The 21,768-nt window shown below is 41.3% G+C and overlaps 1 protein-coding gene across 1 annotated transcript; it reads right to left on the bottom strand.

Moving 5' to 3' along the window:
• Positions 1–1,385: 1,385 nt before the first annotated feature.
• Positions 1,386–21,178, bottom strand: LOC310958218 (vasoactive intestinal polypeptide receptor-like; the record flags this gene model as incomplete). Its single annotated transcript, XM_083929067.1, has 13 exons — positions 1,386–1,577; positions 2,706–2,747; positions 3,970–4,099; positions 4,196–4,287; positions 4,741–4,807; positions 5,628–5,688; positions 7,623–7,776; positions 10,669–10,798; positions 12,732–12,829; positions 12,924–13,033; positions 19,393–19,506; positions 20,687–20,780; positions 21,161–21,178. 13 exons carry the CDS (start codon positions 21,176–21,178, stop codon positions 1,386–1,388), a joined length of 1,302 nt encoding a protein of 433 aa, XP_083785193.1.
• Between the last annotated feature and the right edge of the window lie 590 nt (positions 21,179–21,768).

Raw genomic sequence — 21,768 nt, forward strand, 5'->3', positions numbered from 1 at the left:
GACATGGTATTATTGGGGGCGTTACTTTGCTAATTTACAATTCTCGTGAAGGCACGCTCATTTACGCACAAATTCATGTTTACGAGGGACATTTTACACAGTTAACTGAAGTTAGGAGCGTTTGCTGAACCTTTTGGTATGAACCTATCGTAAGAACAAAAGTAAGAGAAAGGTAAGATAAGACTATGAACAGGTTCTCCATCTCCATCAATGTGTGTATAGGATTTCCTGGCATGCCATCCTAGAGTTTTTGAGATATTTCCATCTGGAACAAAGTGGAGGGCTGACCGACCATTGGCTGATGCTGCCAACGTGGCTAAAAAAACCTAAGGTACAATAACAACAATAATATTTATTTAATCTGTATATACTAGATAGAATAGAAAAGTTAACCATAGATGCAATGAAATGAATCCTTCATGCAATCCAGTTACTAAAAGTGAATTAGTGTTGCCACATTTATTTACAATGTTGAGGACTAATAATGGAGCACATCTGGTCTGTTAAAGTGAAAAACGAACGTCTGTGAGCAACTGTGCACTCAGACAAAACTAAAAGCTTTTGTAATCTGAGATAAATTTCACAAGCGGGAGCTTTAGTGTCTCCTCAGGAATGTTCTCCGACAGTAATTCAGCAGAGTGTACGTCCTGTATAAAACTGTCATAGACGGGACAGGAACAGGAAGGCCCAGTACGATGGTTATGCTATAGATTCCTCCTCTGTGACCACTGTTCATGACCGTCTGACACTGTCATTAATGCTGTAACCACTGGTCCCCTACGCAACACAGGCCATTAGGTTAAGTGCTTGAAGCCCTCTTGTGTAACACACCCTCTGAATAAACATCTTGCTCCTTATAGGACGCGGCTGGTCTCTGGCTCTGTTCATCTATTGTTTGACATCAGATGAAGGCAAGAGCTCCGTTTCCCTTTAATTCATATAGTGGCCATGAAGATCTTTCTCCCTGCAGGATTCTGAAGTGTGTCGGTGACAAAAGACTTTGTTAATTTTACTCTGAGAATTGATTTCCAACAACTTGTCAGCAGCAGCTTCAGGTCGACTCATCGTGTGATCTCAACAAAGCTTTACTCTTTAGATCTCCTTATGTAAATATCAAATACCTGCCAGTCAGCGTGGGCAGCAACCTGATTAGAGCTACAGTCTATGAAAATAAAGTCTTCATATAAAGGTCAGGATTTAACCCTTGCGAGAAAAACACTCCTCATCTTTTTTTGACGGGTTATGAATAAAGTTACAATGAACAAATATTAGCGTCAGTACTAAAACGTCACATTAACCTCTAATAACCAACATCAACTGCATTGCAACAGTGCGTGTGTGTACAATTCAGTACCCAACGGCAGAAACTGAGCTGCAGATGGGTTTCAGATGGTAGAGAGGTGCTCCGGACACTCAGACGACCGGCGCGTTGTGGGGCTGCATTTGGTCAACATGGTGATCTGGGTGCTGAAGTTGTTGCCGTTGCTGCCTATGGAGGGCTGCTGGTACTTGGTGTTAGTACCCAGGAACCTCTGCAGCATCCACCTGCGCCACTTACGCTTAATCTCCGCCTGCACCTGCAGGAGAGACGAGGGGGTAGACAAACAGACGAAGAGGGGGGGCGTTAAGAGGGCATGAAAACGGAACATATTATTTGACAGGTTTGTTGTTCGTATGCTATCATTGTTTCTCATGTGATTGCGTCCTCTGTGTTCGCCACTCAAGTATCGGATCATAAATATTGGACATATTTGCGATATAAAATCGGTGCATCCAAGATGGACCACCGGGCATTATATTGGGACATAAAATACACTCTCACACAACAAGAAAATCTGGCATGATAATCTTTAGAACCATCGAACCACCACCCAAAATCAGCTTGGTTCTCTCTAGAGCAGTGTTTGTCAAATGGGGGTACTTTGGAGTACTGCAGGGGGTGCATGAGGGGGGTGAGATGATAATTTATAAAATATGAGTCATGCATGACTCCTAGAATAAATATAGGTTAATAAGCACAGTAAAAATGAAAATGTGAGTTGGATAAACCCCATTCATATTCAGCATTCCTAAGTTAACTGCAGTAAACTAAAGTGTCGCAGCAAATGCAATCATGATTTGTGGTTGAAATGTTGCAGTAGTTCTGTTTTTTTTGTTCAAAAACAGTTGTTTAGTAAATCAAGACACTGATGGGGCCTCTTCATAAGAAACAAAATCTACCAAAACTGTTTTTTCATGGTCAGAGAGTGCTTATATTAAAAAAATATTTATTATATTTATTGAAAAAAGTTTGAGAACCAATACTCTAGTGTGTGGCCGGCAGTTCATCTTTTGATTTTATTTGTATTTGTATTTATTCATTTATTTATTTTGAACAAGTAAAATGCAAGAAAAATATAAAAAGAACAGAAAACAATAGAAAACAAATAAACAAAAGACAACAGCAGCATAAACTACTTTAATCCTACCCCTTAAAATTAAATAATTATTGACAATAACATGATAACACATAATTTAAAGATAATTTAAACATTTAAACAAACCATAATTATCCTAATTTAATGTACAGTGATAATGCAGCTTAATACATGTTCCTTTAGTCCAGTTGTGAAGTCCACATAGACTAGCAGAGGGTTTGCAAACAAATAAAGATAAACTCAGAAGTGGTAGAACCAAGATGTTGTTTTTTGTTTGAATTTACTCACCTCTCCGTTCAGAAAACAGTACAAAACTGCAACGACGAAACCCTGAAAGAGACAGAGAAGTAGATCAAACTTACAGACCGATAGGAGTTGTTGTTGAAAAAGAAACAACAGTGTGATAGTACAGCTGGGGAAAAGCTCAAAATGCTTGTGCATGAGTAACGACGATTATACTTTGACCAACTTCAGGCTCAGACAGGAGGTTCATCATTTAGATCTCTGGGAAAAGTTCCCAGGAGATATCGTTCTGCGCGCCAACGGTTATAAATTAAGAATACTTTCCATCGCTGGGTTTCCACCGCTGCACTTGGCTCCCAGCGTTCACATTCAACCTAATACTCTTTAAATCATCATTATTCAAAGTGTAATTCCGGCGCCCATGGTCTTTTTTGGCACTTGCATACGTCAAATAAGCCATCAAGACAGTTATTTTCGTGTAACAACCATTAACAAAGAAATATGGGAGAGTGGCTAAAAGCCGGACGTGGCTAACACTGATTAGCTCCAATACTGCTCAAAATAACACCAAACCTCTGCAGTGGCATGTTAGGAATCCCTACACATTAAACAAAGCAGAAACAATGTAGTATGTGAACAGGGACCCAGAGTTTATTAAAAGAGTGTTTTAAAGACTTACCTACTGGCCCCTGTACCAGCTCCTCTCATAGTAAAGTCCATTCAAGTGGATTACCAAAGTAAATGCAAAAGGAAGGAGCCCATTGGTGCTTTGTTTTCTGTGTAGGGACTCTTCTGATGCTGCTGCAGAGGTTTGCTGTTATTTTGAGCAGCATTAGTGGTTAAAAAAGAGGTTTTAATGCCTTCACCGTACTGCCCCGAGCTAATCACTGTTGGCCAAGTCCGGCTGTTAGCGACTCTACCCGATTTTTCCATTAATAGTTGTTACACGAAAATAACGTATGTATGTAAGTTGGATGATTGTGCGCCGGAATTACACTTTAAGCAAACAAAATTAAACAGGTCAGCTAAACAAACCATTCACTTGCCTAATCAGACAAACTGTCTTTGTGTTATCGAGCTGTTTTCTTGCAACTTCAATCATAGGATCACTTCTATTTTCTATCTGTGGCACAATTTTTTATTTTTTAGCTAAAACACAAGATGACAATCCTTTGTAGGCGGATTAGGTGCATCAATCCCTTAATTCATCAGAAAGTAGCGCTGCTTCTGTGTGACATTTGGAAAGTTGTAACATAGCCAACAGACTGCTAACTAACACCTCGCATGTTCGTCATTTATGTGACGTTACCTGAAACGACCCCAAAATGAGATCGAACACCATCCTCACTTTTGGGTGGATGTGGTCGGGGATGAAGGCAAAAATGATGTAGTTTATGCCAAAGAGAGGTATCAACAGCAGAGTGGATTTAGCCAGTCTCCTGAAAAAAGCACAAGAATGAAAAAGTGAAGAGGGATTGTGTCCGCGTTTGTGAAAAAGCCCAAGAAACCAGATACAATCTGCACTGAAAACCTACGAGTACTGATTGGACTCCTTTCTTCCGATGTCGGGGCAGTTCATCTTCTGACGCAAAATACGAATTATACAGATGAAAAGGAAAAAGTTTACCTGCAAAAAAGAGTCAAAGTCAAAGAGTCAGTGGGCGTTAAGGGCTGAAATACCCCAAGAAATGTCATAATGCGCTTACAAATTGTGCTCAAGGGGCGACAACTGCTGCCAAGATTTTCAAAAAATAATAATAATAATAGTTATAATAACAGTTATTGCCAATATCCTAATCCTACTTTATTCCATTGTTTAATTTTCATTGAATTAATGTAATTTCCATTTCAGCCTCTAACATACAGTCACAAAAAAAGCGCTGTTACATAAAGATAACAGATGTTGGCACAAGGTGGTGATTACTGTGTTCATATTAATCTGGGCTCAACAGCAACTTTATGCACTAAAAAATATTTTTTAAAAGGGGTCCCAAAATGTTTCAAATGCCCTGATTATAGTTGAATTTCCTACACTGTGATGAGCAGATGAGACGTACATCGTGAAGAGAGTGTGACTCACAATTATGGTGACTAGAACAGGTGCTTTGATGATCCACCATGGCCTGTCGTTGATTATCTCCCAGCATCTGTCAGGGGAGAGAGAAACAAACTGTCAGAAAATAAGAGAATAAATTAAAGAACAAACCCTTAAGCTGCACTTCAAAGGCAGAGAGAAGAAACAACAGACACGGTGAAGATGAGAAAAAGGGATTTGAAGTTTCGAAGCCGTTAAGTACTTTTGTTTTTTTCTAAAGGACGCAGGAAAAACACAGCATCTACAAACAAAATGTGTTCTTTCAACTCTCTTTCCGTTTGAACTAATTAACTAGTATATAATGAAATAATCTAGATTTAATGTATTAAAATATGTGATTATGAAGTAGCTCATGACAGAGTTTTGCTTCTGCCTCATTTATTGAATTCTTACCATGTCTAATAATCGAAACACATTTTTCAATTACGTTGATTTCATACATTATCAAATCTCTGGATGGAAGAAAAATGTTATTTTTGCAAACGATATAATACAGAGAGAATAATAGAAATTAATTATATTTTCTTCTCCCTTATGTGCAAAACAAACCGAACCAGAAACCATGATCCCAAAAAGCATCAAACAAACTGAACAGTGGGCTTCCTGTGGTGGGGGGCTTGGGTAAAGCACTTTAAAAAATGGACTCATTTTGAACAAAAATAGTTTCTGCACTTTGCAGCTTTGTAAGGCAGTGTAGCAGCCGTGAAACACTCAGCTCTTATCTGAGTAAACACTTTGCTGCAGATTAATAGTTCACCACAGACCTCGGCAGAGACCAGATATCATTGTTATGTTATGAGTGTGTAAATGTGTATTGTTTAAATCAGCTGTACTGATAAATTACAGCTTGATTAAAGCAATGATTAACTCACCCGGGATCATTTAAATAAGCCTTTGTAATCACCCACGCTGAGATAAAGATGGTTGGAGCCCCTGCAAACAAGAAACAAGTTATTTCAACATTAAAATAATCTCGGTTTCACTGAGAGAAACTATTAATTATGTCCACTGTGTTCAAACAAAACCCCCACAATGACTCAACACCACCAAAAATTACGTTGAGCCTTCAGCATGTGTACACTGTCAATCTTTTTATAGCTAAAGTAATATTGCATTTTGGGTATGCTTATCATTTTCAACTGTAATCATGTGCTCTGTGCCAATATTGGCTGATCCAGGGTATCTGCAGGACAGTCACAGGCTTGTTTCCATTTTCCTGCTGGCAGACACAACATCTCCGACCTATTTATAGAGCGACTTTATTGCTGTGATGGAAAAAGGAGCATCAGAAATTTGGGGAATGGAAGTTGAATATACATTTCAAGGGCAAGTGTATCTTTAGGACCAAAAGTGTTTGAAAGATGAAAATGTAGGGCCAAACATGAAAGCTCTCAAGGCCAATACTTCTGGATGAATACATGCATGTAACCGTGGATGGTTGTGATGTTTCTGTCTTTATCCTGGAGCTCTTTTATTCCAGTGTGGCACAAACTAGTTACATGTGTCTGCTATGAAATGGTACAGCTGTTATATCTGTAACACAAATTCGTAGTTTATTCTCAAACACAAAGAGTTAAATGTTACAATCCGACCCATAATCCGGGTTAGTTGTGGCCAAGCCTGGAGTGGATTGTAACATTATAAAATAAGGATTATAACAAAACAAGCAAGATATTGATATTGTCTTTTATTCAACATTCGACAGGCTAATTAGTGTGTATGTGTGTTTCTCTCTTTTCCCCACAGACTGTATATAAAGTTGGATGATTCGGGTTTGGAGATGCTGTCTGCGCAGTGATGGTCGGGCAGATTGAATGTCCCGCCCATGCACCCGCCCGACCAATAGTGAGTCAGTCACAGCTGTCATTCATGATGTTTCGCTCAGTTTTTATAGCGTCAAATAATAAATCCAAACCAAAAAATACTCAGAAATCAAAAATCAGTGTGATAGGAACTACTATGGCTAGCCACCAGGGGGCGATGTTTTAGCGTCAACCGTCCATCTTTATTTAAAGTCTGTGGTTTTCCTGCTCTATCAAATCGTTTGATGCTCTTTTTAAAATGGCGAAAAGCCTCCCCCGTGACACTTTCTCTCCCAAGACCTAAAGAAAACATATAAATACAATACAAAAGTGGTGTTCGTGTAGGCTGTGACAGACTCTTGCAGGCATGAACTAGCTTACCTTGCAGCTAACAGCTAAAACATTAGAACTAACAACTTGCACGACACATTATCAATGTGATTTTCAGTTCGATGCATTAACTTGCGATTCAGGTAATGCTTTCACAAAAATAAACGCAGAAAAAAAACTTTCTTACCCCCAAAATTATTTTTTTTCCCCCTTATAAACGTCAGGATACGGATAAAGGAAAAAGGATTAAACTAAGCATGTGCACAGTGAATCATCCTGAATTCTTAATCTAGTTATCTAAAAAATATAAAAAAGTTCAAGTCTGAATTTGTTTGATGTCTTAGTTTGGGGGGGGATTCATTTTAATCACATATTATGTCTGCCGCGCATGCATGGATTAGTTAAATTGGCTATTTTCTTATCAAGAACATCAAAAGCATGGCAGGATGCTCAGGCCGTGGAGTGGAGTGGCAGCTGCCTGCTGCTGCTAATCTAAAACTGGCAGCAAGACTCATTCATACGCAGATGGGAAGGCACATCATTTTCCCTCTGCATGTATAAAAACGTCACTTATACATTCATTCATTTATTATCATGTATGTTGTGGCTTTAGTAAGACCAAACAGACTTCCAGGTTGCCACTTCAGACAAATTGATGGATCAGATCTCCTTGAAAATGAGCTTTCGTGAGTTAATCTGTGTACATCAAAATATGGCAGAGAGGCTGGCACGTACCCCAACCAATCAGGATGTACCACCAGAAGTACTTCCTCTCAGGGAAGAAGGAAACAGCTAACAGAGTGTGGAGATACAGGCCCTCCACCAGCAGCCAGAAGTAACTCGCCATGACCCCGAACTGGAAGAAGACCACCACGGCCTTGCAGCCCACCTACAGGAGGACGAGGATGTGAGTGGATTATTGCATTACCAGTGAACGTAGATCAATGCAATTATTTTGCAGCTCAAATGACGAAGATAAATGCAGTTGTCAGTGGACGAGGCAAATCTTAGAATGCTTTTAGTAAATTACTTTAAAATTAGTACTGATGACTCACTTATAAGAAAACAATTCTCTTAGACTTGACAGTGAGGAAACACTCATTACAACAATTAATGATGAGCATAGCATAATCAGACAAAAATCTACTGGGGTTACCTCATGGTTGTGCTGATTATAGTAATTATGACTGCTACATTGATTAAATCTGCAATCAAAGTGTAATTGAGATTTATGTGTAAAGCCCCTCACACCTTGCTCTCGAAATATTGTTGTAGATTTCCCAAGTCTTTAGTTCTAACCTCAGCTATATAAAAATGTCTATATCATCAAGGACTTATGGGAAATGGTGTCCATTAAAGCTGCAGTCGGCAAGTCTGGCAGAATGAGGTGACTCAGCCCGCACTCACACTGTCCATCCATATGTGGCCAAGCACGTTTCATGGGTAAAGTCTAGTTCGTTTGACCAGTGTGAGTGCAACCGCAATGCGCCTAGGTGCGGTACGCTTGCCGGCCACGGTCCATTTGGGACGCAGGCACAGAGGTGGGCTTTTGTAAAGCCCACCTCTGCGCCTGTTCGGACATAGAAAAAAGGAGGACGGACCATGCGCGGACATTTAAAACAATGGCGGCGAAAGGTTCACGTTGGTATGATGCGGAGGTGGAGTGTTTAATGCAGATTTGGTCGGATGAAAATATTCAAAAACAGTCGGACAAGACGCACAAAAACTCTGAGGTCTATGGAAAGATTTGTAAACAAAGCGACGCATCGCGATGACGTCAATCAATGCGTGTGACGTGTTACGGCGTGATGAGCAGCTATCGAGCCAGCCTCTCGCTAACGCTTTCTTCTCTTGGTTCCTTCTGTTGAAATATGGACCGGGCACCTGAAATTATGACCTAGATCCATGAATTCACGTTACACAAATGGCAAATATATATGTGTATATTGGTGACAGACAGACGATTTATCCAATCAGCAACCAATATTTTCGCCCCTTCCCAAAAGTTCTCCAACCGAGAGTTCCCAGATGGATATGCGGAGAAAATGAGAATTATGCAAATCACTCCATCTGGCGGAGTCAGGTTATCGGTTTCAGTGAATATGATCAAAAAAATGCTGCAACTTTAAAGGCAGGTTAAAATGTGAAAAATCAAATATACGAAAATCTTTATATTTATAGTATTTTCCAGGCTGCGTGGTGCTCTTTATGATTGGTAAACTGACCTTAATATGTAAAACAGGTGGAGTTTAACATGTTGCAGAGTTTATACAACAGAAACAGTTGAGAGGGTTAGCAGCTGTGTTTGGACCAGGACAATCTGTGTCCGCTGAGGAGGAAATATCTAAACTCAACCATTAACACTCAGCACTTAGAGATAGTATAGCAGGTGATTTACAGACTGCCGGTCTAATCCTTTCAGGTAATAAAGCAGTGGACTCAGCTGGAGACCTGAGAAAACACCGCTGACGTTGGAAACTTAATCCAACAAATAAAGAATAAAACAGCCTTATTATATGAAACTGTATTTAATCCAGTAGCTTATCTTACTCTTTATCTGAACTCAGCACTTACAGTGTTTTGATATTGTTGCTATGGTCATGTTGTCGAGACGAAAGGATTAAAACTATATCAAAACTCTAAATGTGATTTATTGACCGAGCTCTCTATAGTTCAGGCTTAATGTTCAGCAAACAGGAACTCTCACAACATCCTGCTGGACACATGAATGAGGAACGTCGTCTGAGGAGTGGAGGGAACTCGGCAAACACTGCTACACCCACGAGCACTTGAGCGCTCACATGTTAAGTAAACTCAGAGACAAAGCATTAAAGTGTACGCGAGTGATTAAATAGAGTCTGCCTCAGCTCAGGAAAGAAGCGAACAGCTGGCGGCTGCTGCTGCTCGTTCAGATGGACGAGTTAACTTGATCTATGATGCAGGACTTGTGATAATGCATGGAAGAAAATCAATTGAGTGAGATGGGGGAGCAGAGGATAGTATCATAATAATTATAATTATACTAATAAATAAACTTGATTTCTATAGTATTTTCCTGTAAAAGAAAGCTTTAAGAAGGTATTTATTTCAATGCAATTCAATGTTATTTACAGTGACAAATCATAATCAAAGTTATCTCAGGACACTTTACAGAGTAGGTAAAGACCCAACAATTCCCCCGTAGAGTACGGTGGCAACAAAAACCTTCTCTATAACAGACAGGAACGTCAGACAGACCCAGCTCTGTGGAGGACGGACATCTGTCTGCACCGGTTCGGGAGGAAGAAAAGGAGAGAGAAAGAGAGAAAAGACGGACAGATGGACAGAGAGAGACAGACACACAGACAGAGACAGACACACTTCCAGAGATGCAAGCAACCAAAGAGTAACAGTAACTATAATAAAATCTATAGTAATGTGAATATGACTTATATGTTATGGCAGTTAATACAGCAGAATAGTAGAAACAAGCACAGCTAAGGGGATAGAACATGAAAAATATTAATAATTGTGGTGACAAACATGATCAACGATGAGTAGCAGCGATAGCAGCTACCACACAGCGAGACAAACCACTGATGGTGTTTTTATGGCTACAAATGTTATAATTTATAAGACTAATGATAGTATATATGACTTATAGTTATAATAGTAGCAGGAAGCGTCATGCAGGACCACAGAAGCAGGCACCACCATTTAGGAGATGCCAAGGTCGTGGTGAGTCTGATCTCAACGGGCAGAGTGCTCCACAGTGTTGGGGCTCTGACAACGGTCTACTCACAGGTGACTGGCAATTGTCCGTCTCCCCGACATCGTACAGAACCACATCCTTGATGAAAACAGCCACGGCTTTCAGTATGAAAGACACAAACAGATGCATGTGGATGTAGTTCCGTGTGCAGTGCAGCTTCCTGTAAAACAGGACACATCAACTGTTAGATCTGTGGTTCTCAAACTTTTTCTAATTGAATATTTTTCAAGTGCAAAACATTGTTGGTAAAAAAAAAAGGAATAATTAATAAAAAGATGCAATACAGTGCAGCCTCTTCAGTGTCTGACTTACTAAACAACAACTGAAAAACACTTAAATGCTGCATCACTAAATTAAATTATTATGACTCTAAAATTGCCCGTAGGTGTGAATGGTTGTCTGTCTCTGATCGTATCTATGTGCCCTGCGATAAGCTGGTGTTCTGTCCAGGTTGTACCCCGCTTCACGCCAGAAGTCAGCTCGGATCAGTACTCCAAAATCAAGTACTCCCTGCAGAATTACACTCCATAGGGGTAACAGTACCCTCCTTTGAGAAGCACTTATGGCTGCATGCATGAGCAGTGCATGGCGGCTGCATTGCTGAAGTGGCTTGCACAGGCATCCACACATGCAGTAGTTGCTGCTGTGGTGCTGCTTGACTTTCTTTATGGAGTTTTGCTTATGATAATGGCCATGAATAAAAAAAATGTTTTAAATTTTTTTTAATTTCAATACAAATGTGATTTATATTTGTTTTAGACAGAGAAGGTCGAGATTCTGTCCCCGGAAACAAAACAGAATCTGAAAGTGTTGAGTTATAAATTGTGTTCATGTCTGTGACGTAACCTACATCTATACACGTTGAAACGGCAGTGAAAGCGCTGTTATGATGTCAAAAGGGCTGTTTTTTGTTGCTTTTGCTGAGCCACACTGTTCAGGTGGGCTGCTCCAACCAATTAACATGGGACGCAACCACTGCGGGCCGGCCGTTACAGGATTTAAATCAAGAAGGAAATGCAATACGCATAATTGTCTTCATGATTAAGGATCTCAAACAATGATGAAGTGTGTTTAAAAGACCTGAGCACTTAATCCGCATAAATACTAAGGAAGAATGCAGCAGGAACTTCACAGACTTCATTCACGGGGGCATTTGCAACATTCACAGAAAGAATGTATGTTTTAGCTGAAGAGCAGTCATTATCAGCACTCAGTGAACATGACTACTGCCTTGTAATGTGCTCCTACTGTATTGCGCTGTTATTTAAATGTCAAGAAAAGCTATCTGTATGTTACATACTTGGATACAGGATGTAGTTTTCCAGTGAAACATATTTATCAGGCAGAAACATTCAGCACAGAGGTAAACAAGAACAAGTCAGGGTTTTTGTTTTGCAGAGAAAATGTCTCTAATGTAAATTCTTTCCTGGGTGTTCTCAAACAAATGCCTTCCCAGTGAGCTTATGATCGGGGTTGAATTGTGTAAACCCATCAGGCGAGCGATCCCAGCAGGAGGAGTTTGATGAACACGACGTCTGCAGCCGACCATAAACAGACGACGCTGTTCACATCCTGTGTCAGTGCTAGAGAAGAACCACTGGCATTTAATAACCCAGAGGAGTAAACACATCCCTTGTTGTTTAGCCCGTAACACACACACACTCCAGATGCAAACACACCAAACTGAACAGAATGGCCACACACACCAACCGCTTAAACTTACTCTAATGATCAGTGCTATGTTGCAGCAACTAGCACACTTTTTCTCTGCAACCCCTGGACAGAAGGTCAAAAGGAAACACGTCGTGAACAACAGCCCGTCTAAGTGGTTCCACTTTATGGCTGCTTTGCAGGCTGCTTTGTTTGAGAAATGTTGCAACAGCAGATGATGTCAAATTTGGACGTCTTGTCCCACAAAAATCTGTCTGAGTCACATTTACTGTGTGAAAAACACTGTAAAACCTCTATAAAATGCAGGAAGCATGGTGTGAAATGAGAGATCGACGCTGTTTTATCGCTCTAAATGACGGGAAAAAGGTGTTTGATTGTCTGTACGCGGGGACGTTAAGTGCCATTTTGACAGATCTCCTTACCGAAAGAGACACAGGATGATGATGGCGATCGTCAGAGAAATGAGGGAGACGCTGTGACCAATGGTGTAACCCACTTTGATGGTGTCATAGAACTCTCCCTGCAAAAACACACTCAGTTACTGAAAAAGTCTGTTTATCTGGACTATTTGACATTTAAAATGAAGCCCATAACCCAGACTCTGGTTGCCATACCGACGTATTATCGTCAATGGTGTTGTTAGGATCATATCCACAGTCTAGTATGTAGGAGTCTATGCTGATTGGGGTCCAGCCGTCCTCAGTGCAGGTCTTTGAAAGGTAACCTGAAGAGTAGAGGGACAGAAGAAGAGTCGTTGGTCTGACGGATACAGTGTTTTTTAATCAGAATGTGTTATTCATAGAAACATAATTAGAATATAGTGTGTGTGTGTGTGTGTGTGTGTGTGTGTGTGTGTGTGTGTGTGTGTGTGTGTGTGTGTGTGTGTGTGTGTGTGTGTGTGTGTGTGTGTGTGTGTGTGTGTGTGTGTGTGTGTGTGTGTGTATGTGTGTGTGTCTTGTACATAATTGATGTGTCTCACTGGAATACTTCCAAATACTAAAAGCAATGACTGAAGGGGATCAGTCGTCCCATCGGCTCAAACATGCTGGGACGGTTCCCATGTGTATTTGCCTGCATCTGTTTCTTAATTACTCTCAGGGTGCGCGCACACAGACACACACACACACACACACACACATACACACACACACACACACACACAGCACTCGAGCAGAGAGATATTTTTACCCTGGTCTGTCCACGGGGGGCAGAAGTGAAAGGTCCAAGTGCATCAGAGTGACCATAAAGAGAGGAGAGGGCACTTTGACCAGAGAGGAGTTCAGAGTAGAGCTCACTAAAGTACAAGACAGTGGAGCCTAGAGTTTAGTAGACTAGGCCTCAGTAGAGTAAAGAGCAGCACAATAGAGCCACTCAGAAAAGTAGAGCTAAGTGGAGACATATAGAGAAGAGTAGATTACAGCCAAGTAGAGTTCAGTAGATTAGAATAGACAAGTGTAGAGCTGAGTAGAGGGCAGTAGATAAAAGTAGATTCACTAACAAGACCACACCATGGTGCGGTATTAGAAAGGTTTTAGTTTAAAATGACCAAGGGGTGTGGGAAGGGAGTTGAGGGATGATGGGGGTTGAAAGGGGAGGGATGATACAGTTGAACTGGGTTGAGGTGAGGATGTGCGTGACGACCAAGAGCTTTGCAGTTTTGGGCCGCCGCTGCGAAAGACTAGAGCTCAGTAGAGAAAAGTAAAGTAGAGCAGAGTAGAGCTCTGAAGAGAAAAGTAGAGTAGAGCTAAGTAAAGCAGAGTAGAGCTCAGTAAAGCAAAGTGGAGCTCAGTAAAGCAGAGTGGAGCTCAGTAAAGCAGAGTGGAGCTCAGTAAAGCAGAGTAGAGCTCAGTAAAGCAAAGTGGAGCTCAGTAAAGCAAAGTGGAGCTCAGGAGAGAAAAGTAAAGTAGAGCAGAGTAGAGCTCTGAAGAGAAAAGTAGAGTGGAGCTCAGTAAAGCAGAGTGGAGCTCAGGAGAGAAAAGTAAAGTGGAGCTCATTAAATTAGTGTAAAGCTCAGTAAAGCAGAGTAGAGCACAGTAAAGTTAAGTAGAGTAGAGTTCTGTAGAGTACAGGAAATCTCTTAAGTAGAGTAGCGCTCAATAGACACGAGTAGAGCGGAGTAGTGTTCAGTAGAGGAGAGTAGAGCTCTGAGGCTAGAGTTCAGTAGAGTAGATGTAGATGTAGAGTCTCTACTTTAATGTAAGAATCTACTCTAATATAGAGAAGAGTAGAACAGAGTAGAGTCCAGTAGAGTAGAGAAGAACAAATGGTAAAGACTGAAGGGATAAAGACCCAAATAATAAAAAAGGTAAATAAATGAGTGGATTTGTAATTTCCCATCTTGTCGTACTACACATTATAAATAGCTCCCTTTCAGCGAATGCACATTAGTACATTTATTTGTCACTTAAGCAACATCAAAATCAGATTTTTTTTTTTGTTTTGCTTCAAGCTTTTTAAGAAATTGAGTAAATGTTCGAATAGCTATTTCAGTAAATGTGCATCACTTAATGAATTAAAAGATTTGGGTTTTTTAAAGGAAAACATTATCTTCAGGAATGATTATTGCATATGGTAATCCTTTATATCAGAAAAGCCTCTTGAATAATAGATACAGTAGTTTGACTTTTTCCTAAACAACAGGAAGAAAATGCAGAAACTAATCGTTCATTAGATTTAAAATCCTCCGTAAATCGTCACGAGGCGTATCTAATCCTGTAAACACAAGCGTAGACCGACATCTCCGTCTTTTGTTGAGCAGTATTTATCTGCAGCGTTTGCTCATCTCCTTTCTTGTCCGTACAGAAAGAGCGCTGGCGACAAATTAATCCACGCGCAGAAATCTAAATGTAGGACATTCCTCAGAATCTTTTACAATCCGCAGCCACTATCAAATCAAGGCCGAGTTGGGAAATGGCCAACAATCCAAAGTCTTTATTTGGCATTAAAATACGGTCAGCTCACAAATACCTGAGTGGCGTATTGCAGAGAAGAATGAGGCTTAGCTTCCTCAAACAACATGACAAGACACAAAGGCGGCGGTAAGCCCCTGCTGTTCCAGCCCATGCCACCGCTGGATTTGGCTTGTTTGAGGGATTGCCAGAAGAATGCTTTCATCATCCCCCCAAAACATGACTGCAAGGGGTTTTGCACGACAACGAGAGCCCAAACTACATAATCACCCAATCATTGCTCTAATTTCTAGGCTTTTTTTCTGCAGTGTTGTATCAGTCAAATGCTTTATCCTGTCTAATTATATCTTGGAGGAAGGTTCACGTTAGCGTGCAGCGGTCAGGGTCAGTGGAGCTGAATGTTATGGCATGCAGGTGAAACCGGTCAGTCCCCCTGAGCCTGCAGAGAGAGTCACCCGTGTTATTGAAAGAGATGGATGACTGTGTGTGTGTTTGTGTTAGACCTTCTAAGTAAAGAGTTCATGAGAATGGCAAACTCTATCTCGACTACATTTACGACTTGACCCCGTATCTCTGGGGCGCCGTGTTTCGTAACGCTAGTTTTTGCGTGTGTGTGTGTGCGTGAGGCTTATAAAACGAATAACTTGGGACGTGTCAATAACTTGAGTCTTATGCACGTTGACTGACAGAGAATATATTTGACAATAAGATAAATTGACACGACTACACTCACAAAAAAATGCGACTTCTTGAGAAGTCTGTCATATATCTCTTAAGCCTCTCTGGGTTCAGAGAACTTTTAAAAATGAGACGAATAAACTGTAAAATGCACAGCGGTCAAGCTACACAAACATGGCTGTTTTCACATTTGGAGGCACGAGGTTCTCCCCCGACTGTAGCAGTGAGTTATGGCGGTTCATCATCATCATTCCTTACTGAAGGCCTCCTTACATGACCTGATATCAGAGCAGGTTTAATCAGAAGAAACCTGCCCTGACTGGCTGATTTACTGCATAATTGATAACATGCACATCAGTGCGGAACAGGCCGCTTATTATCTCTGTCTTTGAAGACCTCTTTCGCTTCATCCTTCAACCTTTGACGTATCCCTCTTGTGCCATACAAATCTGGTGATTCTTCATTCTTCGTTTCCCTGGAGTACTCTCCTCTCTCAGGTCACTGTCTCCCATCTGGGTCACATCACAGCTTCCCAGAAAACCCCTCTCCTCCGCACCAAGCCTGGTGATAAATTTAGGGTTTGTCCTGAATACTGACGGGATTACAGGGGCACGAACCCCCTCACCAGGTGCGTGTAGAGACACTCAGGTGTGTAAAAGGACTGCAGTCACTTATAGCTAAAATCTGTAACTTTATCACAGCTGATAGAACGATCTGTGGGTTGAGTTTGTGCAGCTTCGACCTATCAGGTGTCATTTGGAACAGTCTTCCCTCCATAGGGGAACCCCCCACAAACTCTTCTTTTAAAGGACAACTGGAACAATGGCTCAAATCTAAAGTGTGACCACTAACTGGAGTTGAGCCTAATTGAACAATATTTTTTTATTCCATTGTTATATCCTGTCTGGGTCTGATGTCTTTCTGACTATGTAACGTATTGTGCTGTGTGACTATTTGTTATATATTTTATTTATTTATTAGGGACTACAGATGCAAATAAGCAGCTTTGCTATAATCCGGCATGTTTACAGAGATATGTAAATATCGATGTACATTAATGTGCACTGTCCTACCTTAAAAACAAAGCAGTTATTATTATTGTTATCTTATTATATACAATCTGTCAGACCTCGTTAACCTTGTTAAGGTTCATCTTAAGTGATTTTTTTAGCCACTTGGAGACAAAGCAACATGCTTGAGTGAACATATTAGCAAACAATTGTATATTTTATTTGTATATTTGCATTCAGGGACAGACACATGTGCACAAGCAGATTTTTTAAAAGTTGGTGAGCCAGGGCAGGGAGTGGTTAGAGCAGTCGCCCTATGTAAAGAGGCTGAAGGTCCTTGAGGCAGTGGCTGCTGGTTCAACTCCAACCTGCGGCCCTTTGCTGCATGTCTCCCCCTCTCTCTCTCACCCCATTTCCTGTCTGTCCTATATAATAAAGGCTTGAAAAAAGGTTGGAGAGCCGCCTTTATCTCCTGCTCCAGTTCCGCTCTGGTACCACTCACACGGGGAATTTGAACCACGCTCCATCCTCTCTCTGTTTTTCTGCAGCGCAACAGTACACGCAGAGGGAAGGAGCCCCCGCAGCGTTCCCAGTAACCTAAGCTACTAATAACTTGCAGAAATATTGCGTGTAAAATCCACCGTCTCTCTTCCCCTCTCTCTTTCTCTCTCTCTCCATTAAAACATAAATGCATGCAGGTGCCGTGTCACTGCAGTCTGTCCGTCCTTCTCTACTGACAGTTGTGCTACTGTCACATGTAACGTTGATGGTTTGTGGCTTTGAGTGAATTACCAAAAAGCTGGTGTTGCAGTGAACCTTCATGCTGTTCTCCGTGTGAGAGGGGCTAGTGTGAGAGTTTGTGGGTGGGAAAAACCGAAACAATGTGCTGAACTGGCTAAAAGGGCTAAAAAGCTCCGTAGAGCTGAACATCTGCTAAGTTTGCATAATTCTCTGCAGGTTGGTGACTACAACTGACAGGTTTCACATAGCCATCAGATCCATTATTTTTAAAAGTACAGCTTAGAACTATAGTTCCAATAAAGGAACATTTCTCAAGGCTGCAGGTTGAAATCGAGGCCTCTCTGCCAGATGAATACAAATAAACAACTCCATCAACTCAAGCGTAATTACACTGAGGAGACTCGGTGTGGTAATTAATGACAAATGAAGATGAACAGGAAACTCACTACTGTACAAACACTCCGCAAGTTTCCCGCACAATAAATCCTCAGGAGAGTGTCTTCGCTTCTTCATAATTACTACTTCACTGTGAGGTTTCTCATAGATTAAAGGAGGACAAATAAACAAAGACGTGTCTTTGATGCATGAGTGGTGCCGGGAGGGGAAGTTGTTTGTCATTTTGTGACTCAGCTGTGGCGTGTGTTTTCAGTTTTATTGTGTTCTTTGTGATATATGAGACGGGGTGTCGGGAAAGATATAAACAACAGGTGATTGTGGGCCAGAATAACATTATGATATAAGCCACCGGGATGCTCAGTGTACTTTGTAATTCCTATTTCTGGTCTCAGATATGGAGGGAGATGCCAAATCATTTCCAATCGCACATGTATACCAATGCTCCAGTGAATTGTGACATTTCATCTGGATTATTGAGATTTATTCCAAGCAAGAATACGCTGGAGAGATTATATTTATTTCTCATCTAGCTGAGAATGCCTCAGGGTTCCCAACGCTCCGCACTGTCTACAGTAGTTGCTAACTTTGTCTTTCGCCTGTATAAGCAGGTAGTGTATAAAGGAGATCTTTATTGCTATTCCACTGAAAACAGCTGCCTGCGGCTGAACATGACCTGATGAGAGTGTCAGACTGAACTGAAACAGTAAATCTGTGTGCCATAAAACCAAAACAATGAGCTAAAAGCAGCTGAAACGTTCCACAGAGCTGAGAGGAAACTGCGCTGTGAGCGACACCTTTAAACGTTACACAGTTATTTGATCCTTTGTCAATATAACAACACTGATTACAGCAGCTTTAAACAATCTCGCTAAGGTGTTTGAAATAATAATGGATACAATGAAGTAGTGATTTATCGTTCTTTCCTCCAGTTTTTACATTTGCTGTTGTCCATTTACATTAGCTTGTTTCTCTTTCTTGCATATGATATGTCTAATTATGTCCAAATACAAAGGGCCATGACACAACCTGGACCACCTCACGTTCACCTACACAAGTCATCAAGGTATCATCGGTGTCTGTCTGGATCATTATGCAATAAACAGCAGCATCACCCAAAGATTATTCACTGATTTGGTCATATTCAGGAACATGTTACATATAACAAGTGACTGTACTTTTCTAAGGACCCCCAGAACTTGCTGACCATCACACAAACGAGGAAAGGAGAAGAAGATATAGTCACATGCTTGCCTTCCTTCCCCGTTTCTTTCCTCTCACAAACACACGCACGCACGCACGCACACACACACACACACACACACACACACACACACAAGCACGATTCTTACGCGTGGGAACGTCCCTGGAGAAGTAGAAGAGGTATTTGGGGCAGGGGATGGTGACCACCTCTCCAACGTTGGCACTAGGCCAGCAGGTGATCTTATCCCACGTCCCATTGCAACCTGCTCGAGAGAGAAAGAGAGAGAGAGAGAGAGAGAGAGAGAGAGAGAGGTCATGATTGTCAAACAAATACCACATGCACCAAGAAAACAACACAGCAGATTTCTTGAACATGTCTATGAGAGACATGAGATGACTCTCAAACAGCTTGCTTTAGCTAAAGGTGGAGCACTGGAGTTCCCATGGCAGCCAAAATATGTTGGCTCAGGTCAGCGGCCATTACAGCCCCTGGGGTCCATAAGAGCGGACGACCTGAGTTAACACGCCGCCACCATGACTAATAAAACAGCTTCCTTTGTTACACACTGATATTTGATTTCACGGTGACCATCCACGTGTGTGCTCTCAGGGTGCAGACTAAGGTCACGGCACTTTGACATCCACACCTGCTCGCCATTTCACCACTGCAAACAACTGAGTGGGGAATGTTTGCATCATCGCCGTGAGGATTTAGCAGCGATTGCGTCCATAGGGAGCACAACGATATCTAAATTAAAATGAAGATAATGAGTATTTAATGACTTTTTCATTGAGTCTCTTGATACATGCAGTTAGGATGAGTGAGGTTTTGGTTACACTCAGAGGTAATAAAGGCTCAGTGGAGCATGATTATCTCTTTGTAGAACATAATTATGTGGTGCGTTTCTGATGCAACTTCCAGCTTCATCAACGACACACTGGAACAGCAAATCATTAAAGTGAGTTTCATCATTGTACACTCACTGTTGTATTTTAAATTGTTGCACCTTAATAGCGTTTCATGATCATGTACAGTAAGGTCAAATGTGATCAGTTAGAAAGTTTTCTTTAAAATTGAAGAAGAAGAAGAAGAAGAAGAAGAAGAAGAAGAAGAAGAAGAAGAAGAAGAAGAAGAAGAAGAAGAAGAAGAAGGAGGAGGAGAAGAAGAAGAAGAAGAAGAAGAAGAAGAAGAAGAAGAAGAAGAAGAAGAAGTACTTTTATAAGGCACATGTGACAGCAGGCCGGCATCAGGTGGAAAACAGTGTTCAGCCATGCAAAGTGTGATGCAGAGCCAGAGGGGAGGTTTGAACGGCTTGTGTTGACTTTAGAGCTCGTTGTGTCACTTCGATCAGAAACTACCTGTGGATTAAGCGAATTAGGATAAGCAGAAGAAGTGCAGGACAATAAAGGCATGTCGAATACAAACATGCACACACCACATACCTGTCGTTTTGTTCTCCATCTGAGCCTCACACAGATCCCTCTCCGTGCTTATCTCCGTCACTATGTCGCACATCTGACTCTGCGCTGAAAGCACCTGCAAAGAGAAAATTTTACACGTATTTTTGTGTGTCTCTTCAGCTCTTAGTGACATTTGAGAGTGTCAAAAATCATTTGTTTATTAGTGAAGCCTACATGGGTTGTGCTGCAGCTGAAGAGTTTGTTTGCAAAAAAAGATGAAAAGCCAAAATAAAAAAAACAACAGTTTGATTGACATACCCTTTAAAGAGCTGACTTATTGAATGTAAACAAGAAAAGAGATGTTACCAGTCACATCAAAAACCAGTTTGATATTCCCTGCCATACAAACACAAACTAGAGACGCTGTGATGGGGTCCCTGCAGCCACAACGCCAAATCAGGTCAGGGGCGTGGAGTGGTGGGGGAATTGCCCCTTACTTACCTTCTACTCCCTTACCTCCAGCACCACACCCATCTTTGAACTCAACTAACCTGTTTTATTACTGTATCTTGCACAGGTGCGACATCACAGTGAGAAAATTTGTCCACAGACACCAATCTTGGAACCCAGTGGCTATCTGTCTGACAGCAGATAAGCCTCAACAGCTAATATTTCTGGCCTTTCTGGTGTAGCCGGCAGATATCCGGGCCAACACGTCCTGTTCCGAGCAGCGGTCAATGTTTGCGGTCAGATAAGCGACTCGGAGTTGAGAAACAACGCCTCTCTAAACAGATATCTGCATTTGAATGCAGATAAATAACAACGGAAAGCTAATGAAAAGATAAATCATCATCACTCGACAGCCTGTGGGTTCACTTTTTCTCTGTGTATCTGCATGCAGCCAAAGCATGCTCAAACGTGATTGGTCAATACTTCTACATATTACAAAAGGAAACCAGACCACTTCCGCTACCCAAATCCTGTCCGGCTGCCACAGATTCTGCTTTCACATGCAGAAACTGTCTAAAGAGATCACAGACACATTAACCCCAGCTGTGTCAGTTCCTGCTACAGTAGGTGTCTCCAGGACCACATTTTGCCTTAATGACACACACAGACAGACT

Source organism: Echiichthys vipera, assembly GCF_963691815.1.
Source record: "Echiichthys vipera genome assembly, chromosome: 15".
Lineage (NCBI taxonomy): Eukaryota > Metazoa > Chordata > Actinopteri > Perciformes > Trachinidae > Echiichthys > Echiichthys vipera.